Below are 22,853 nucleotides of genomic sequence, written 5' to 3'. Positions count from 1 at the left end.
TAACCACTAGCTATCAAACAAAAGAAAATAAAGGTAGTCTGTGAAACAGACAAGGCCAAACAACCAGTAATAAGTGCTTTTGATACAGATTCAGTGAAATCTGCTGAAAGGAATTCAACTTGTATGTGCAAAGAACCTCATTTTTCACTTGCTTCATACTGACCGTTAGACTAAGACCATTAAAGCAGGACATTTTGCACTCTAATTCTGATTTTATCTACTTTTTTTTGTGTTCAGTGTTCAAAAATGAGTTAAACATCTACATTAGATACCACAAACACAAATAGAAAATCAGAAAAATCTGTCAGAGAGAAAGTAAGCATACTACTTTTGTAATAATATTAAAACAACTGAAAAAGTTCAATTTTGGGCATGTAGGCAGAAATATCACTTTTTTACAAAATTTTTATCAAAAAAAAGTGAAAATCATTTATTCTCATGTAGTTTGACAAATTAATACCAATAGACCATTCAGGGCAGTTGTCGAAGTACAAATTCAATATTTCCTGAATTCACCTCTTAGGCCACAGACCACAATTAAATTCCTCTATTAGTTCTTTATAACGTTTTGTTTCAAGTGAAAAAAATGCACCATGCATTTTTGTCAAATCTTTTGTGTGTGTAATGTACAGTACTAGTCCAAAAATATATCCAAAATTCAGAAAGATTGAACCAATCACTATTACAAATTTAGCCAATACACATCCATACCCCTATGGACAAGTCAAGAAATGTTCCAAAAACTGTAAATATCATCTTTTTGCACCTGGCCTAATCACTCTTTCCATATCAAAATCAGTTAAAATACAACATCCAAAAGTTTATTTCACCTCTCTTCTTTCATTTCCATAAAAAAAAATATATAAGAAATGAGTGAGGAGGGAAAGAAAAAAAAATTGAGAAAAAAACACTCTAATTAAAAGGAACTATATTCGTGGACAACGAAAAGTGGGGTCATTAATTGTGGTCTTGGGCCTATTAGGGGTCTAAAACTTGACCAATTCTAATAAAACTTAACATGATTTAAGCTTAGTGTATTATGAAACAGTTTACAAAGTTTCAAAGCCATATGATACCAATTATAAAAAATGTGTCATTTTTTATATAAGAACTTTGGGTGCTGAATTGTGGCGTTGAATTAGAACAATTTCAGCTATCAAATTTGGGCTTCTAAAAACCAAAAGATACCAAAACTTGCACTTTTTAATGTCTCTATGTATAAGTTATCACCTATTTAAAGCAACAGATAGCAAACTTCATCTATCAGACTTAAAAAAAGGGCCAGAAGTTAATTTTATATGAGCATGTGCCAAAAAGTAGAGGTCTTATATGAAATGTAATATTTTTCACTTACAACACTTTTCTGAAGTTGTTAAGTTATAAGAAAAACTTTTACATGTTATAAATGTACTTTTAATGGAAATATAAGTTTCAAATAGCATAACACATGTGGATAAAATGGTCTTCTGCAATGTCAACCTAAAAAAACAGGTTGTCAATTTAGGCCGTTCCCCACATTTGCATATTAAAAAGCATATAATAATATGGGAGATGAAGATATGCTTCTTTTTGCTCAAATCTTTGCTTAGATGTGATAAAACATGGAGCCTGGATGTAACAAGACTGTCACTTCCAACTATAAATGTAGACAGTATGGTCTGATGCAAAGTTATTTACTCTACTTTTTAAAACCGGCATGAAATTTCAGCCTCAAAAGGCCAATATTTTAACCACTAGCTATCAAACAAAAGAAAATAAAGGTAGTCTGTGAAACAGACAAGGCCAAACAACCAGTAATAAGTGCTTTTGATACAGATTCAGTGAAATCTGCTGAAAGGAATTCAACTTGTATGTGCAAAGAACCTCATTTTTCACTTGCTTCATACTGACCGTTAGACTAAGACCATTAAAGCAGGACATTTTGCACTCTAATTCTGATTTTATCTACTTTTTTTTGTGTTCAGTGTTCAAAAATGAGTTAAACATCTACATTAGATACCACAAACACAAATAGAAAATCAGAAAAATCTGTCAGAGAGAAAGTAAGCATACTACTTTTGTAATAATATTAAAACAACTGAAAAAGTTCAATTTTGGGCATGTAGGCAGAAATATCACTTTTTTACAAAATTTTTATCAAAAAAAAGTGAAAATCATTTATTCTCATGTAGTTTGACAAATTAATACCAATAGACCATTCAGGGCAGTTGTCGAAGTACAAATTCAATATTTCCTGAATTCACCTCTTAGGCCACAGACCACAATTAAATTCCTCTATTAGTTCTTTATAACGTTTTGTTTCAAGTGAAAAAAAATGCACCATGCATTTTTGTCAAATCTTTTGTGTGTGTAATGTACAGTACTAGTCCAAAAATATATCCAAAATTCAGAAAGATTGAACCAATCACTATTACAAATTTAGCCAATACACATCCATACCCCTATGGACAAGTCAAGAAATGTTCCGAAAACTGTAAATATCATCTTTTTGCACCTGGCCTAATCACTCTTTCCATATCAAAATCAGTTAAAATACAACATCCAAAAGTTTATTTCACCTCTCTTCTTTCATTTCCATAAAAAAAAATATATAAGAAATGAGTGAGGAGGGAAAGAAAAAAAAATTGAGAAAAAAACACTCTAATTAAAAGGAACTATATTCGTGGACAACGAAAAGTGGGGTCATTAATTGTGGTCTTGGGCCTATTAGGGGTCTAAAACTTGACCAATTCTAATAAAACTTAACATGATTTAAGCTTAGTGTATTATGAAACAGTTTACAAAGTTTCAAAGCCATATGATACCAATTATAAAAAATGTGTCATTTTTTATATAAGAACTTTGGGTGCTGAATTGTGGCGTTGAATTAGAACAATTTCAGCTATCAAATTTGGGCTTCTAAAAACCAAAAGATACCAAAACTTGCACTTTTTAATGTCTCTATGTATAAGTTATCACCTATTTAAAGCAACAGATAGCAAACTTCATCTATCAGACTTAAAAAAAGGGCCAGAAGTTAATTTTATATGAGCATGTGCCAAAAAGTAGAGGTCTTATATGAAATGTAATATTTTTCACTTACAACACTTTTCTGAAGTTGTTAAGTTATAAGAAAAACTTTTACATGTTATAAATGTACTTTTAATGGAAATATAAGTTTCAAATAGCATAACACATGTGGATAAAATGGTCTTCTGCAATGTCAAGCTTAAAAAACAGGTTGTCAATTTAGGCCGTTCCCCACATTTGCATATTAAAAAGCATATAATAATATGGGAGATGAAGATATGCTTCTTTTTGCTCAAATCTTTGCTTAGATGTGATAAAACATGGAGCCTGGATGTAACAAGACTGTCACTTCCAACTATAAATGTAGACAGTATGGTCTGATGCAAAGTTATTTACTCTACTTTTTAAAACCGGCATGAAATTTCAGCCTCAAAAGGCCAATATTTTAACCACTAGCTATCAAACAAAAGAAAATAAAGGTAGTCTGTGAAACAGACAAGGCCAAACAACCAGTAATAAGTGCTTTTGATACAGATTCAGTGAAATCTGCTGAAAGGAATTCAACTTGTATGTGCAAAGAACCTCATTTTTCACTTGCTTCATACTGACCGTTAGACTAAGACCATTAAAGCAGGACATTTTGCACTCTAATTCTGATTTTATCTACTTTTTTTTGTGTTCAGTGTTCAAAAATGAGTTAAACATCTACATTAGATACCACAAACACAAATAGAAAATCAGAAAAATCTGTCAGAGAGAAAGTAAGCATACTACTTTTGTAATAATATTAAAACAACTGAAAAAGTTCAATTTTGGGCATGTAGGCAGAAATATCACTTTTTTACAAAATTTTTATCAAAAAAAAGTGAAAATCATTTATTCTCATGTAGTTTGACAAATTAATACCAATAGACCATTCAGGGCAGTTGTCGAAGTACAAATTCAATATTTCCTGAATTCACCTCTTAGGCCACAGACCACAATTAAATTCCTCTATTAGTTCTTTATAACGTTTTGTTTCAAGTGAAAAAAATGCACCATGCATTTTTGTCAAATCTTTTGTGTGTGTAATGTACAGTACTAGTCCAAAAATATATCCAAAATTCAGAAAGATTGAACCAATCACTATTACAAATTTAGCCAATACACATCCATACCCCTATGGACAAGTCAAGAAATGTTCCAAAAACTGTAAATATCATCTTTTTGCACCTGGCCTAATCACTCTTTCCATATCAAAATCAGTTAAAATACAACATCCAAAAGTTTATTTCACCTCTCTTCTTTCATTTCCATAAAAAAAAATATATAAGAAATGAGTGAGGAGGGAAAGAAAAAAAAATTGAGAAAAAAACACTCTAATTAAAAGGAACTATATTCGTGGACAACGAAAAGTGGGGTCATTAATTGTGGTCTTGGGCCTATTAGGGGTCTAAAACTTGACCAATTCTAATAAAACTTAACATGATTTAAGCTTAGTGTATTATGAAACAGTTTACAAAGTTTCAAAGCCATATGATACCAATTATAAAAAATGTGTCATTTTTTATATAAGAACTTTGGGTGCTGAATTGTGGCGTTGAATTAGAACAATTTCAGCTATCAAATTTGGGCTTCTAAAAACCAAAAGATACCAAAACTTGCACTTTTTAATGTCTCTATGTATAAGTTATCACCTATTTAAAGCAACAGATAGCAAACTTCATCTATCAGACTTAAAAAAAGGGCCAGAAGTTAATTTTATATGAGCATGTGCCAAAAAGTAGAGGTCTTATATGAAATGTAATATTTTTCACTTACAACACTTTTCTGAAGTTGTTAAGTTATAAGAAAAACTTTTACATGTTATAAATGTACTTTTAATGGAAATATAAGTTTCAAATAGCATAACACATGTGGATAAAATGGTCTTCTGCAATGTCAAGCTTAAAAAACAGGTTGTCAATTTAGGCCGTTCCCCACATTTGCATATTAAAAAGCATATAATAATATGGGAGATGAAGATATGCTTCTTTTTGCTCAAATCTTTGCTTAGATGTGATAAAACATGGAGCCTGGATGTAACAAGACTGTCACTTCCAACTATAAATGTAGACAGTATGGTCTGATGCAAAGTTATTTACTCTACTTTTTAAAACCGGCATGAAATTTCAGCCTCAAAAGGCCAATATTTTAACCACTAGCTATCAAACAAAAGAAAATAAAGGTAGTCTGTGAAACAGACAAGGCCAAACAACCAGTAATAAGTGCTTTTGATACAGATTCAGTGAAATCTGCTGAAAGGAATTCAACTTGTATGTGCAAAGAACCTCATTTTTCACTTGCTTCATACTGACCGTTAGACTAAGACCATTAAAGCAGGACATTTTGCACTCTAATTCTGATTTTATCTACTTTTTTTTGTGTTCAGTGTTCAAAAATGAGTTAAACATCTACATTAGATACCACAAACACGAATAGAAAATCAGAAAAATCTGTCAGAGAGAAAGTAAGCATACTACTTTTGTAATAATATTAAAACAACTGAAAAAGTTCAATTTTGGGCATGTAGGCAGAAATATCACTTTTTTACAAAATTTTTATCAAAAAAAAGTGAAAATCATTTATTCTCATGTAGTTTGACAAATTAATACCAATAGACCATTCAGGGCAGTTGTCGAAGTACAAATTCAATATTTCCTGAATTCACCTCTTAGGCCACAGACCACAATTAAATTCCTCTATTAGTTCTTTATAACGTTTTGTTTCAAGTGAAAAAAATGCACCATGCATTTTTGTCAAATCTTTTGTGTGTGTAATGTACAGTACTAGTCCAAAAATATATCCAAAATTCAGAAAGATTGAACCAATCACTATTACAAATTTAGCCAATACACATCCATACCCCTATGGACAAGTCAAGAAATGTTCCGAAAACTGTAAATATCATCTTTTTGCACCTGGCCTAATCACTCTTTCCATATCAAAATCAGTTAAAATACAACATCCAAAAGTTTATTTCACCTCTCTTCTTTCATTTCCACCCCAAAAAAAAAACTAAGAAATGAGTGAGGAAGGGAAAGAAAAAAAAATTAAGAAAAAATACACTCTAATTAAAAGGAACTATATTCGTAGACAACGAAAAGTGGGGGGCAACGAAAAGTGGGGTCATTAATTGTGGTCTTGGGCCTTGTAGAACAAATGATCGTCGCTTATGTAATATTCTATGGTTTATCGATTTTTTTTCATTCGATGTTTGAAGTATACATTGATAAATGTATTGATGTCAATGTTGTTTTATGAATGCAATTACTTTTTATTTTCAAATATATTGCAAAATATATCACTTTCCTAAATTTTGAACAATTGTATTTTAGATTTGAATAAAAATGTAGGTAACAATTAAATTGATTACAAATTAAAAAAAAAAAATTTATTTCAGAAATTTACTAAATAGTACAGAAAATATTCATCAACACAATAATGCATATCAGCTAGTCAAAGAACAAGGCATTCCTATACGGACAGCAGCACGTAGATATGAAGTACCTGAAGCTACTCTACGACATAGACTGAGTGGCTATGTAAACCCTGAAGCTGTCAAGTCAGGCCCAGCTCCTTTATTTAATGAGGAAGAAGAAGCAGATCTTTTTAATCACTTGAAGCTCATGGCTAGAGTAGGATCTGGTTACAGCAGGTCAGAAGTAATAGATATTGCAACAAATTATGCCATTTACAAAGGATTAAGGGACAGTGAACATCCATTATCAACAAAGTGGTATAAAAACTTCATGGCTCGTTGGCCAGATTTAAAAATCATCAAACCAAGAAGTCTTGAAATGCAGCGTGCAAAAGCTACATCTGAGGTCAATGTGCAGAACTATTACTCTGAACTTCACAAAATTTTGGAAAAATGATCTGTTTGATAAACCAGAAAGAATTTACAATGTTGATGAAAAAGGAATATGCACTAACCATAAGTCTCCATATGTTATTGCAGCTACAGGATCTGCACCACCAGCTATTACCTCAGGGGACAAACACTTGGTCACATTCTTAGGCTGTGGAAATGCACAAGGTCACAGTGTGCCACCGTTCTTCGTATTTCCTGGTAACAGGATGAGGCAAGAACTTCTTGAAAATAAGTCAACAGGTGCAGACGGTGATGTGTCAGAAAGCGGCTGGTCTAATACAGAAATTTTCTCCAATTACATGGAGAATCATCTTTTGAAATACATACCTCACAGAACATCTGATATTCCAGTATTAATTCTTTTTGGTGGACATACATCCCATACATCATTGAAACTAATTGAATGGGCCAGAAAAGAAAACATTATTTTGTTTGTCTTACCTGCACATACAAGCCACATTCTCCAACCTATGGATGTAGGATGCTTTGGACCTTTTGAAAGGATTTTCAATAATGAGTGCCACAAATTTATGCGGCAAAACTTTTCGCAACCATTTACACGTTATAATATATGTGGTCTGGCTTGTAAGGGTTATCTTCATGCACTTTCACCTAGCAATTTACAAAGTGCATTTAGAAAAACTGGGATTTATCCGTATGATCCTCAAATGGTTGATCGCTCCAATTTTGCACCAGCACAAGTGTTCATTCAAGAAGATTCTGTAGAAGAAACATGTGAAACTGAAGACAGAGAACCTGTACATGAAATTGAACCAATTGAGGAAGATATAGATGTACCTGTTGAAGAAATTGAAATTAACATAAACAATGTAGAAGAAAATGAACATGCTTTAACAATCAATGAAACACAAGAAAAAACAGTGTCAGAGAAGAATGACACTTTTTTTGAAGATCGAGAGAAAAACCTATTCAAAAAGAAACCAAGAACTAAACAAAGACGCTATCTGAGCAAAGTTGTAAGTGGGAAGGCAATTACAGAGAAGGAAACTATTAAAAAAATTAAAGAACATAAGGAAAATGTAAGCAGAGAACCAAGTCAGAAAAGTCAGAAAAGTAAATCAAATGGGAAAGGAAACATTAGCTAAACCTTCAAAATCCTCAAAACAAGTGAAGTCAAAAAGAGTTCTAAAAGAAACAATAACAGTTGTTGATGAGCCTTGTGCTGGTACTTCTGGACTTAATTTGCGAGGAGGGCCCATTAGTATTGATGATTCAATGGACTCTGATGTAATAGAAGATGAAGAACCTTGCTGCGTATGCAAACTTACTGGCCTACCTCAAGAATTAAGGAACTGTAATTTCATAGTGTTTGCCAATTGGAGACAGTGTACACTCGAAAATTGTGGTCATTGGGTACATCTGAAATATTGTTGTGACAAAACAGTGCTTAGGAGGCATGACACTTTTTTACGTCCTTGTCATAGTACCTCAATAGAGGAATAAGAGAGCATATAGCTATAACATTCTATTTTAATCAATCAAGGCAACAGTATTTAAACAATTAATATCAAATTCACATTGCTTTTGTGTTACTATCATTGAAGTGAAAGAAAATATCTAAAGTTGTTTATAAAATTAAATTTGTTGAACAGTGTTAACTTTAAAGAATCCGGATTGAAGCAATTTTTCGATTATCAGGTACGTGTAAGTGGTTTTTACTGGTTTGTTTACAGTGCGTCATTACTGGTAACCATCATTAGTTGGCAGTCCGTTCGTAATGTTAGCAAACATGATTTTTATTGCTGTTACCGTTTCAAATATCAACTGTTTAATGACTGAAATATATTAACAAGTTATCAATCTTTTATTCCATTCCGTTTTTCTTATTCTTTTAAATAGTGGATTAAATGCAGAGACAAAAACAACCTTCGGTGCGTCATTACTGGTTCCTCGTGGATATAACGAACTCCAAGGAAAATTCAAAACGGAAAGTCCCTCAACAAATGACAAAATCAAAAGCTCAAATTCATCAAACGAATGGAAAACATCTGTCATATTCCTGATTTTGTAGAGGCATTTCCTTAGAAAAAGATATAGTTCCTTGTAGTTATTACTTTATTTGCATTAAAACCACACTATCAATGTAATAAAAAGAACAACTACTTAAAGAATTCAAATATCGAAAAATATTCAACTTGTGACCGAACAACACTGATAATTAAATCATGCGCTGCGCGCATTCGTTAATAAATGTGTTGTTCGGTCACTCGATATTTGAATTCTTCGATTAGTTATTCTATAATTATTTAGTTTTTAGTATTCATTAAATGTATTTTGTTTCATATATATTCTTTTGCCTATCAGCATGCACATATAGTTTTGTAAAAGAGTTTTGTAAAATTATTTTTAAACTTAGGGTGATGAATTTATGTAAGAGTACTGGTCTTGTTTCCTAATCCCTTTTTTGAATTACTTGCATATTTTGTATTCATTTGTTCTTGTAGTTAAACATATAACCATTTTTTAACAAAACAAATGTTTACATTTATGTAATAAATAAACTGCTATCACAGAGATATGTCTGGCTTTTTTGTAATTTTGATTATGCAAATGTTGAAATTAAAATGGCAATACTTAACAAATTAGGCTAATATTCAAAGTCAATGAACCATGACTGAGGTATATGGCTAAACCATCTCCATGTAAATGAGATGCGCCAATGCTTATACAACTGCATACCAAATATCATTGACTTATTATAAGTTGTTCCCTTTAAACAAACCTTAACACAAACATTAACTTATAAACTATGTAAAAGTTTCAAAGTCAATGAACCATGAAAGGGGGGTGGGGGTGGGGTGGAGCTATATTATCTCCATGGAAACGATACTCACAAATGCCAATAATTTGGCATACCAAATATCATTGCCTTAACATTAGCAGTTCATCTTAAACTGATCTTATCACAAACTAATACATGTAAACTAAGCAAAAGTTTCAAAGTCAATAGGCCATGACTGAGGGGATGGGGCCAAATATTCACCATTGAAATGAGATGTGCTAATGCTTATACAACTGAATACCAATTAACATTGACCTACCACTAATGGTTCCCCTTGAACTGACCTAATCACAAACTAATACATGTAAAATAAGCAAAAGTTTCAAAGTCAATAGACCATGACTGAGGGGGCAGGGCCAAATAATCTCCACGGAAATGAGATGTGCTAATACTAATACAACTGTATACCAAATATCACTGACCTACCCTAATGGTTCCCCAACTGTATACCAAATATCACTGACCTACCGCTAATGGTTCCCCATAAACTGACCTAATCACAAACTAATACATGTAAAATAAGCAAAAGTTTCAAAGTCAATAGACCATGACTGAGGGGGCAAGGCCAAATAATCTCCATGGAAATGAGATGTGCCAATGCTAATACAACTGTATACCAAATATGATTGACCTACAACTTGTGGTTCACCACAAACTAGACCTAATCACAAAACTAATACATCGTAGACGCCGCCGCCGTCGACGACACCGGAAACAGCATACTTATGTCTCGCTGTTTGACTCCGTCAAGCGAGACAAAAAGCCGTCAATATATATCAGCAATCTCAAAAGAGCTCTAAAAAAATATCTTGTCATCAAGAAACAACAATTATTTGACGATCTTATTGTATATATTTTGATTCCCGATTCTGGCAGACTGTTTAATATATATTCTTTTGTCCATCAGCATGCAAATATAGTTTTGTAAATTTATTTTGACGATCGTATTGTATATGCTTTGATTCCCGATTCTTGCAGACTTTTGATGCTTCGGTAATCTTTTAGAATCAATATTGAATACAAAATTCAAACTGTCATTTTAAGGTGGCTCACCCCAATAAGGACCCCCGGTAGAATTTTTTTTATTTTCTCTTATTTTGTAGATTTTTTTATGCTGAATCCAAAAATGCAAAGAAAAAAGGGTGTCACCAGGCTCGTTTTCCCCTCAAATGGAAGCGAAATGTGCGATTTTGACCCTATTTCCAAACTTTACCACCCTTTCAACAATAACGACTACATCAAATTCAAAGACTTTTGGAACCATGTCAGTATGATTATTATGTGAAAATACAATTAAATTTGAAATGTAAACGTTCCCCTTGGTTGTTTTAGACTTAAAAATCCTTTTATTTTCAAATTTATTTTTAAATTTGGCATTTTCTAATTTCAGTTTAAGGCTAAAAATATTGGTTAAATCGATTTTTCGTAAAATTTCCCCGGTAGATTTAAAAAAAAACGGATATGTCAAAGCTACAAACTTTTCGAGCATTTTAATGTAAAATAAAAACGGGGTCATCAGGCTTAAGTTATGAGCTTTTGTTTAACCCCTCTACCCCATGAGGTCTGATTTCAATGCACTCCATTAATTACTTTCTTGTGAATTTTTTATTGATGTCTTTAAATAAAAAAATGTTTGTAATTATATCAATGGACGATAGCTGAATATAAATGTGATTAAAATTTTACTGTTTGTTATAAAAAAGCGAAATTTTGATTATTTTGGTGAAATTCGGTAATTTTGTCTGACGCGAGTTGCTTCCCTCTAATTTGGCGCCATAATCGGACAACAGAAATTTCAGAGTCGCCATTGCTGAGCAGCATACTGCACTGCTAAATAAGACCATGTGCATGAATAACAGACATAGTGGCGAAAAGACAACGATGAAGGTAGAGTCATTACATAAAAAAACATAGATTTTAATATATTAGACAGTCAAATGTTATCAGTATCACGAAAAATACAAAGTGGGGGTTATCTCAAAATACTCGCTACTGTAGAAAATCACTGCGGCTGAAACCTTGCATGGGCTAAATTTTTGTTCTATGTATAATCGTAAAATCTAATTTCGTAGCCACGTTAGGGTCAAATGGAGTAAAATATTTATCGTTATCGTCTATAATGACTAGTAAAATGGGGTAACTTCCCTCGGACAGGGGTTCATGATTCCCACTCCCTATCCCCAACTCCCATTTCTCTTCCCTTTTACTCTAAAATTTTCTCCCCTAACTTCTACTTCCATCCCCCTTGCTCCCAGGCAAAAAAATGGCAAAATTCCCAGATTATTCATCCCCCTCTTTTCGAATTCTTGTCCTTTACCCAAAATCATGTTCGCTCCAATTCACGTTCATCCCTTTTACATTCCCACCCTGAGTCTGTGTGTACCCTTCCTTTAATCTAAATCATGCTTTTGTCAGTATAGTTCTATAACACAATAAAATAAAGATATATTAAGTTAATTTTTATTGTTTAAAAATAAAGTGACTCACAAGAGATCAAAGGGTTTTTCTATTTATAATCTTCATAAGATTTACTTCTACCAAATTAGTTACTTTTATTTTCACTTCAGACCAGGCTAACTAACGGACCAGCACATGATAACCCCTTTTCTTGCTTCCTGATCCCTCATTCCCATGTTCCCTTACCCCCTGTCCACCCGCTCAAGGGGTTCGATTGTTTCGTTTGTTTTCTTGAGAATATAAATGGCCTAATTTGTAAATAATAACCACTACAGTACGAGGCAATACATCATTTTATTGATGGATTCGTCTTGATCACAATTTGTTTACAATTACTGGCAGCGAAACAGCATGCCCCGAAAAGTCTGTATTCAACATATAAAAACAAAATCACTATTTACACTTGCTGTGCATGTAATTTTATTTTGTTTGCTCATTATTGTTGCCACAAATTCTTCATTTGTTTACGCCGTAGTGGAGGGGGCATTAAGTTTTACCCTGGTCTGTCTGTACGTACGTCCCAAAATTGGTTTCCGTTCTCTAACTTCAGTTTGCCTCAACCAAATGTTATGAAACTTATACAAAATGCTTATTACCAACAAACACAGATCAAATTTGATTTTTTTTTGGTGGTGTCACTTTTACTGTTCTAGAACTATGCCCCTTTACAAATGGAAAAATTGCTGATTTTTTTATTTCCGTTCTCCTACTTTAGTTTGCCTCATCCAAATGTTATGAAACTTATACACATTACTTATTACAACAAAACTCAGATCAAGTAAAAAGTTGGGTAGTGTCACTCTTACCGTTCTTTAGTTATGCTCCTTTATAACTTTATATGCAAGCGGGGGCATCATCTGTGTCCCATGGACACATTCCCCATTTATTTAAAATGAGAATTAGATTATGCTTTTAAATTGCAATGATGATTGATTATCTGACAGAATTACTCTGACATTTAATTTCAGGCTTCAAGTACATGTAAGAGGAAGGAGTGATTTGTTGTGAAAGATCCTGGAATGTTCAACTTTACATAGAAACTATTGGCAAAGTACTGACAGAATTTACAGGAGAAGCCAGTATCATCTTGGCTTGCAATTGGGAACTACATGTATATGTTAAGTGCTGAAACTTAAGAACAACCAACATTAGAAGCCAAGATCAACAATACTTGGAACTACATGTATAATCAAAGTACTGTCAGAATCCATATGAGAGAACCCAAGATCATCTACACTTGGTGTCTATATGCAATGTGTTGTCAGAATCCACTTAAGAAGCCAAGATCAACTATAATTTGGAACTATATGCTTTAGTGCTGTCTAAATCCATAAAAAAATCCAAGATCAAAAGGACCTACTTTACCTACCTGTCCCAATGATGAATACAGATTATTGAGTCTTATAAAAAACACTGAAGAAGAATATTGATATAAAAACAATGAAAATATAGAGCTGATCAGCTAATGATTGTACATGTACATGATGTATACATGTCAACAATTACTAGTATACTGAAATTAACAATGCTAATAAATGTTTTATAAACTTGATCTCATAGACATTTGAGGAATAAAAATAAAAAATGTTTCAAAAAATGAATTTTAATAGAGCTGAATTAATTTTTTTTTGCTGTCTGTAGTGAATTTTGCTGCAAACACAATTCATGATACACAAACTGCAATATATGCAGTTGTCTTTAATACAGAATTAGCTGAGTAATATAATTCATTCTGAGAATATTTTTTTACTCAGAAAATAAAAGTTTTATTGCGCCGGGGCCTGAACTTAACCTCATGTTCATGGTTTTGTCTGTTACTGGCATACTATATATATGTTTCAAAATATTTGGTTGATGGGGTGATTGTAAAAGAGGCGGATTTATGGGGAGAGCCCATTGGTTGATTATATAGGGAATCACTGAAGCATGACTGGATCAGGCCTCTCTTAAGCAGTTACCCCCCCCCCCCCCCCCTTTTCATGAAAAATTCTGGTTCCGCCACTGTGTAAGGCTGGCTTGGATTGGTTTATCTGATCATTTTCATGATCATTGATAATATTAATTTTTTCTGATACTTGTAGTAAAACTTTATCTTTAGGAATATCAACATAAAACCAATCATGAATGATGATTAGTAAAGCAGGTGAGACATTTCAGCTTGTGCACTCTTGTTAACACTAAAATTATATGGACTGCCACTAGAAAATGAATGGACAATGCATGCTTGTTATGAACAAAATTCCTCCTTTTAACCCTACGAGACTGCGTATTTATCTCGGAGAGGGGGCACTTCCTTTATTCAAGGTGATATGACTTTCCGCTGGAATAGGTCACCTTTTCAAGCTTGAAAATATGTGAATAGGTCGGGAAAACTATCAAAAATATATGATAAGGTCAATAAAGTTTCCATAACTTCTTCGTCTGTCATCTTTCTTGGTGTTCCCGGGTGTGATTTTATCAACCAAATTTTCTCTTTTAACTTTTTGGTATTCTAGTCTTACATTATACTACATGAAACCCAAGCATTATCGGGAAAAGGTTAAATTTTACCTACGCAATATATGAAAAGGTATACATTTTTGAAATATAGATTATATGAATAAGGTGGGCCCCAGCGGCACCCCCTATCAATTAAGTATTGAAGTGCCCCCTCCTCCCCCTCCCCCTCCTCCTCCCCCCCCCCCCCCCCCCCCCCGGCAAGGGATTATCTGTCAGATTAGGTAAGTCATATTTTTATACCCTACGATATGAAAATAAGGAGATGTGGTATGATTGCCAATGAGACAACTATTCACTTCACCAAAGTTCAAATTTAAAAGTCAATATTAAAAAAAAAATTTCATCTCCATATTATCATCATAGGCCGATAATTACGTTTCTTTGCAGCTAGCAGGTGGGTCAAACCAGTGATCACACATCATTAAAAAGTTGTCATACATAATTCTTGCCGCAATGACACACTCCACTTTAATTTTTTTAAATCAAGAACTTTTCTTATTAGCTCCCCTTTTGAAAAAAAACGCATATCAAAAAGCAAGACAGAAGTTAAAGTTTGCCAATATCACCGACTAATATAGCGTCCCTGTGTACTGGGCTGAGTTTTAAAATTACAATCCCAACTTTTCCTGAACCTAGTAAGTAGTATAGATTTTGTTTATATATAATGTCTTTAACTGGTAGTGTTTGGAACTGCCCGGTAGACTGCGGATGTGTGTCCTAGGCAAAATCCCGACTTAGTCAAACCAAATATTTTGCGCTTCTCCGCAAAGCATGCGGTATTGAGGGATAATAGCATATACCGATATATAAGGTCGGAATACTAGTAAGGTCCCGGTTGCCATTGACCAGTTTTCATCTACATGATCAAAGGTGGAAAACTGCAAATTATTGAAGTGTCCGGTGTTTTTTTTTTTTGTTTCTGCGTAAAGCAAAAAATGTGTTGCTCGAGTTCCGTTAGTCTATTATAATAACTAATTCTTAATCAATTATTTTAGTTTTTACGCTGTTATTTCCTCTTTTTTTTCTTTAATGCGAACTCTGTTGGCATATTGATACATGTAGATACAACAGAAAATAGAAAATTAACAAATAGCAAAATAAGTAAAAGGAAAATATCCTAAATAGAAAAAAATTGGCCCCGAGGTCTCATGTTATAGGACTAGATTTCCTAAAATCATAGAATCATGAAACGAGATAATTTGTTAGATATTTTCGTGCCCATTATTTGATAAAGTATATAAATCGTTAAATAAAAATGTTATGTGTGACTGTCAAGTATTTAGTCTTTGTTTGAAAATTGTAATGTCCAAAATTTTTTGGGAAAATAAAAAATACTTAACTATTATCAAAATTGTGCAGTGTTAAAATATTTCACATACTCCGGAATTGTTATGTTCAAAAATTTTTGGCAAATAAAAAATACGTAACTATTATCAAAATTTTGCAGTGGGAAAATATTTCACATACTCCGGGATAAGATCCTACCAATACTTGGAAATGAAGATATTTCAAGTAAAAAAGAGATTTATGACAGTAACAAAATGTAATAATACGCCAAACGGATAAAACGGTTAAAAAGCTCATTAGAGCTAATGTTGACTCTGTTTGTATACTTTGCTGACTCTAAATAAAGCTTATTTATTAATTATTTATTTATTTATTATTTATAGCGTGCAGATGAACCCCGATGCCTTTATACTATAGCATACTATATGGGTTTTACTTGTTTTTAGAAGCCGTAAGGTGACATGCAGTTGTTTACATCGCTACCCTTTGTTTACGGTTAAACATCGCGTTTCATATATATACTAATACATCTAAAAGACATCTTTTGATGTATTCAACCAGTATTTAAATGAAAATAGGGTGCGAACGGGTCCAAGGGGCGAACGTGTAGGGTGAGAATGTGTTTTTGGAGCGAACGCACCATATACCGTCGTACATGTCAATATTTATATTTTCTTATTTTTTAATGTTATGCTTTAATATATCATGTATAATTCTGTCCTTTTTATGTGAAAAATGAACAAACCACTCTGTAGTTCTGACCGTATGTATTTCCTATTTTGTAGAACGTTTTGCATGGTTTGTTGACATTAGGAAAGGGTGCTCTCATACACGCCCGCGTTCCAATGTCGTCAAAACTATTTTTGAGAAAACCCCTCAAAGCGACCGTTTCCAAGGCGCTCGTCGTCAGAAACATATATGCGCACTGCTAAAGGGCCCAGCCACCTTAAATCAAACGTGATATAAATCTAATATAAGTTAATACATGTAAACATTTTCTAGTAGATGTTTGCTATATCAATATTTAATTCATATGAAAAATAAACGACAGTATTAATTCATAACATTAATTCATAACAACAAATTCAAACATTTTTATGTTTGGTATTACTATAAATTTTCACTTCTTCGTACTATGAACATTAAAATTATTTATTTTGTAAAAATATTTCCTTTCTCTATCTGAACTGTACACGTATACCTAACAAAATTATTTTTATTTACCTGTGTTTAAAGTAATTGCAAATGGCTGATATTTTTGTTCAAGTATATTGTTTTTACATCGCGATGACCTTGAGGTCATCCCGATGTATTGCTATCGCCTAGATTTCCATTATGTAAATTAGTTTTGGGTTTGTAACCGATCTATAAACATGATAAATATGCGCACATAAACGAATGCAAAATAACATTCCGTATCGTTTGATATAAATACATCTCTTCAATGAATACTGATAAAAATATTTTTGTTTACAACATAAATTAATAATATGAAAATGTTTTGTAGTTAGATATATATATATATAAGTAAAAAATCATTGATAATATCAATGCACACGTACCGAAAAATTGTGTTAAAGCATGCGGAAGAATATCTCAAAGAACGTTTTGAAGGACCGGTAACTCTGTAATTGTTTTTGCGGGAAAATATGAATGCCTACTCGTATCCAATCTTAGAAAAATCGAATTTTTACAGAAAAGTGTCCACCATGCACTTGCATTGCACTATTATTAGAATAGTAGAATAGAATGATATACAAATGGATGCAAATCATATATGTATGTAACTGTTATTTTAATATAATATATACTGATTTGTATCACTACAATATAATACATGTAGTTATTACGGTGAAGATGAATTTCCTGTCATTTATTCATCATCCACGCACGAACTTGTCTCAGAAAAAAATATATCTCTGTACATTAACCTCAGTTTCAGGTAAAGAGATATGTTGTTTTTTTTCTGAGACAAGTGCTTTTGACCATCCTCAAGAACTTGTGGTCATCCGATGTTCAGTACTTCAGTACTTTGATTCTTAAATTGTTTACAATTTCACAGCGGTATAACATTTTACTTTAATTATTTTTCCGTTAGTTTATTTATTTTGTATTTGCATTGTATCATAGATCAAATTTATTTGTTCAGTGTATGTTCACCGGTTGTTAATATGTCTTTTGATTGAGTTAAACCATTTCAATTGATATTTTATAGTGTGTTTTTCTATGTTGTGATGTTACACTATTGTTTCAGATAAGGGTGAAGGTTTGGTACCATTAAAACGTTTAAACCCGCTGCAATTGTTTGCACCTGTCCTAAGTCAGGAATCTGATGTTCAGTAGTTGTCGTTTGTTGATGTGGTTCATAAGTGTTTCTCGTTTCTCGTTTTTTATATAGATTAGACAGTTGGTTTTCCCGTTTGAATGGTTTTACACTAGTAATTTTTGGGGCCCTTTATAGCTTGCTGTTCGGTGTGAGCCAAGGCTCCGTGTTGAAGACCGTACTTTGACCTATAATGGTTTACTTTTATAAACTTTGTCTTGGATGGAGGGTTGTCTCATTGGCACTCATACCACATCTTCTTATATCTATAAACAATATATTTCAGGTGTTTGATATGGGCCAGCAATCGAGGAATTCATGTTCAAAACCGATGACATTTCGCCTACCTGTACCCCTAAGAACAACCGACATTCGTATCTATCCAGATCAATGGTCAGGCGAACCACTTCTCCACGTCAACTTTTTATCTTGTAGTTTAGAAGGTAAGATTTTTTTTTTGTTATCAAAATAGAAAGTTTAGTCAAGAAAATAAGAAAAAAAACACAACACAAATTCAACACTGATTTGACATAAAATCTTGTTGATATGATTGATTGATTGATTGATGTTCGTGTAAGGTAACAGTTACGTAAATGGGTGATCTCACGGATTTTTATGAATTGTCCAAGCATCTTAAGCATGCGATACTGTATTTGATGATTTATGTAACTTTTAAAATTAACAAGATGTTTAAAGCAAATTGATAGTCCTGTATAAAAAGTCTTAATTTTGTCATGCTGTGCAAAGATTGGACTATTTATACTATAAAAAAAACTATAAAAAACGCAATTTGTTATCAGCTACAAGTTTTATATCATTTCCCCGCATTAACATATCATTTTTAAAGGAAATTCGTAGGACAGGACTTTGAGAGATAACAATTTAAAATTAATATTGCTGAAAATATAATACATTTAAGGAATGACTGTAATATTTTGTCTGTCTATGAAGAAATAACATAAAAAATGTGGTGCACACTGAATAACCCGCATGTTATTTCGAATAGACAGAAAAAATATTACAGTCATTTCTTATAATTTAATTATAAATTCAATTTTAAACCAGAGTAAACCATGAAAAAAAGTTGTTGACATCACGGTCACATGACAAAATTATGTCTATGAGCTGATAAACAAAATAACGCCAGCCAATCAGAAGACGCGTTACATCCAAAATTAAATTATTGAGCAATACATACACTTAGATTTACTCAAACAACTAAAGTTTAAAAAAAACACCTTTACAGGGCCGCTATTTGGGGTTACTGACGCTTCTCCTTTACGTGAATAATTTATGTTGTGTTTGAAATATTTAAGACAATTTATTATAGCTTAGGCACACGTAAAGGGCTACAAGAGGATAACGCTTATAGTTTACAAAACAGCCTTATTGTTGCGTAAACCCCTGAGGGTTTACGCAGTATATATTGGACGATGTCCGTAGTCTTTCGGAACACCGGATGTTATTCGGAATACATCTGTTTCTTTCTATGGCCACCTTTCATATACATGCGCAATAGCTTATTATTTGACCTGTTGAATCATTAGCATCTTAAAGTTGCTATAGAGATATGTTACATATATGATGCGAAATTTATATTGACGCAAGCTACTTTAATAAGCATTTGAATACTTCCTTGCACAATTACAAGCTGCTAATATTTACCTTACATATACGCGTAGTTATTCTAATTAGAGTCAAACGTTGAAACCAGCTGTGTTTAGATATGAGATAAGATTTCACGTAAACAATGCGATTTATATTCGAAACGAGATTTGTTAAAACTAAAATCTATAAAAGAAGTATTACTAGCATTTCACTTAAGATTCCGAGTCTAGGGAAAATGTACATAATGTACGAAGCAGGCTATTTCATAATTGTCATACCTCAACGTCCTTGTGGGACTAACTAAAAGACAATACTGAAATTAAAATGAAGTCTTTCTTGCTCTTTATTGAAATTTTACGTCTAGGATAGACCAAGGACGTATATAATCTAAATTGATATACGTCCTTGAATAGTTTTTATTTTCTTTAAAATTACAATTTTCTTTGTTTAAATATTGCAACGCTATTTCCTTATCAAATGTCTATTAATTAATAGACACCGAGTGATGACAGATGCAGGCAGAGATAAGAAAAATTAATTTCTATTTATAGTTATCTTGGTCAGGGAACAGATTATCTAACTATATGTTCGGCCTGTAGTAATTAATGCTCTTCAAAATGTTCGTCAAAATAAAAATAAATAATTTATTATTTCTTAAAGACGATCAGATGATGGATTTTCGGTTTTAATATATTAAGTACGAAAATGTAAAACAGTGTAAGAAGATTTTGAGCCATCTCACTGATCAGTAGGCTACACAGTGCCCCCAAATGACCAGTATAAAACTATCCAGCAAGAGAGAAAAACGATAGCCGGGTCAATGTAAGAAACCTACTAGGCAACTTCAGTTCAATTTCAATATCTAGATTATTCTAATGGATTTGTCAAATGTCAGGGAATATCTTTTTAAATGTGGTAGGAAGACAACTCTCCATCAAAACACAGTGTAGTCAAAATTAGCAATTATAGGTTATAATTCAGCCTTCAACACAACAGCTTGGCTCACATTGGACAGCATCCTACCGAAGGCCCCAAAACACTTATCAAACAATTTAAACAGGAAAAAACAAACAGATCTAATTTAACTTCAAACCAGAAACAAAAAGCAAATATGAACTGCACCAAAAAAAGACAACCACTAAACAACATGCTTCGGACTTGGGACATGTGCTTATGAATACATCTGGTTTAAAAGAATTTACGGGAGAAAGGAAGAAAGACCATTCACAATTTGTCTTACATTTGTTTTTCTCTCTTTCAATTAAATAAAAAAAAAATCAAACTTTTCAGATGTAGAGTTCATTAGAAGGAAATATTCCCTGTGGAACTACAATTCATAACATAAAGTCCGTTGGCAAATAGAAGAAAAAGAAGATTATTTTTGGCAAAGGGTACCGGGGAAATCCTCTTTGTGTTCAAAATATACATGAAATATTTGCCACTGCCCCTTGTCTTTGTTCTATGAATGTTTACCCTGCGTTTTCTATCTGTTACATGCCAAGAAATCCTCGCTAAAAATTCCGGTCGGCCTCCTACGGCATCCATTAGTAGTTAAAGATTTGATTTCATTCAATAAATTAATTTATGACCCGCGTATACGTCTCACTTAAAACACAGCCATATACCAAATGGTCAAAATTAATCATCCATGTAATTTGCTCTATGGGATGTTTGCAAAATTTCAACATGTTCAACGGAGGCAATTTCTTGGCATGCATACATACCATAAGACAGTAGTGTAATTTTACCATGTAAAAGCTAGACACCCTTTAATATCTAATGAAAAAAATCGTGTTCAGATAAAAAAAAATCGTAAGGGTTCCGCGGAACCCAGTGTCTCGCCTACTTTTGCTGTAAATCGCAGGCTCAACTAAAATGAGGAAAAACATCAATTAAATATTCCTCTCAATACTATTTTTTTTCATTTTAAGAAGCTTCTGTCCAAGTTTAGGAAAAATCCAGGATAGTTTATAAATCTAAAAAATTTAACTTCAGACTGTATATAATGTTAACTGGAAGAAAAACTAAGTCCATTTATAAGTAAAATATAGATAAACAGGTACAAAATTTTAACAAAAAATTTCCTTCTAGATACTAGCTTTTAATCAAAAACAAGCTTCTGTCCAAGTTTGGTACAAATCCAGGATAGTATAAGAAAGTTATTAAAATTTAAAAAAAACTTTAACCTAGGCTCGACAAAAAGGAACACCTTACAACAGTTCATAAATGTGACCTTAAACAAAATCATATTTAGGTGATGGGTAAACCGATTAGTGGTAATTTCAGGTTTGACCATGTTAGTTTTTTTGTTGTTTTCAATTTTGTTTGTTTGTTTATAAGTACAAGGTGTAAGCTGTTTTGTCTAGGTTATAAATATCTTTTTTAATGAATTGGTTTCGGTCATCAAGGTGAGGAGGATACAGTGCGATTCAAATTGTATATATTTACAATTAAACTTGCAGGCCTTTTTTCATGACCTCTTTAAAATATAAGAAAACATCAAAATAAAAAGGGACATCCGGAAAATATCTTCAAAGCGATTTAAAGGTTTTAAAAGTGTTTGTTTTTAACAAAAGAGGTTTGTCATCTAAAACTTTTAAGAGCATACACAAAGCACAGAACTTAAAATTGCCAATGCTTGCTACCCTAAGCATAACATTAACAAGAATATTTCACCCCACATTGAACAGTATTTACTTTAAGTAAACAGTCACTGTCAGTTTCTAATTCTTATATAACAAAAATGATATAAAACAATAAATCTTTTTTTTTAAACAATTATCTTATATCTAATGCCAAGCAAGCATTTGGGTTTACGATTGCATTTCTTTTTTTAAAGAAAGCAACTTGTTTGTGCGCATTAGCTAATGCTGCTGGATTATGACATAAAAGCACCGTGACGTTGTTTTCTGCTTGACAAAAAGCGGTAAATTATAACGTCCCTCTTCGCGCGCTTCAATGATTCCAATATGATG

The 22,853-nt window shown here is 32.6% G+C and overlaps 1 protein-coding gene across 1 annotated transcript in view; it reads left to right on the top strand.

Moving 5' to 3' along the window:
* The window catches only part of LOC127733965 (trichohyalin-like), a 114,121-nt gene that overhangs the window by 84,129 nt on the left and 7,139 nt on the right, over nucleotides 1-22,853 (top strand). Inside the window, exon 3 of the mRNA XM_052243453.1 lies at nucleotides 18,557-18,713. Within this exon, the coding sequence (XP_052099413.1) occupies nucleotides 18,557-18,713 (157 nt within the window). The remainder of the gene's footprint in view (nucleotides 1-18,556; nucleotides 18,714-22,853) is intronic.

Source organism: Mytilus californianus, unplaced genomic scaffold (assembly GCF_021869535.1).
Source record: "Mytilus californianus isolate M0D057914Y unplaced genomic scaffold, xbMytCali1.0.p SCAF_3, whole genome shotgun sequence".
In the NCBI taxonomy this organism is placed as follows: Eukaryota; Metazoa; Mollusca; class Bivalvia; order Mytilida; family Mytilidae; genus Mytilus; species Mytilus californianus.
Note: the sequence above shows the minus strand (reverse complement) of the source record. Positions and strands in the feature narration are given on the sequence as shown.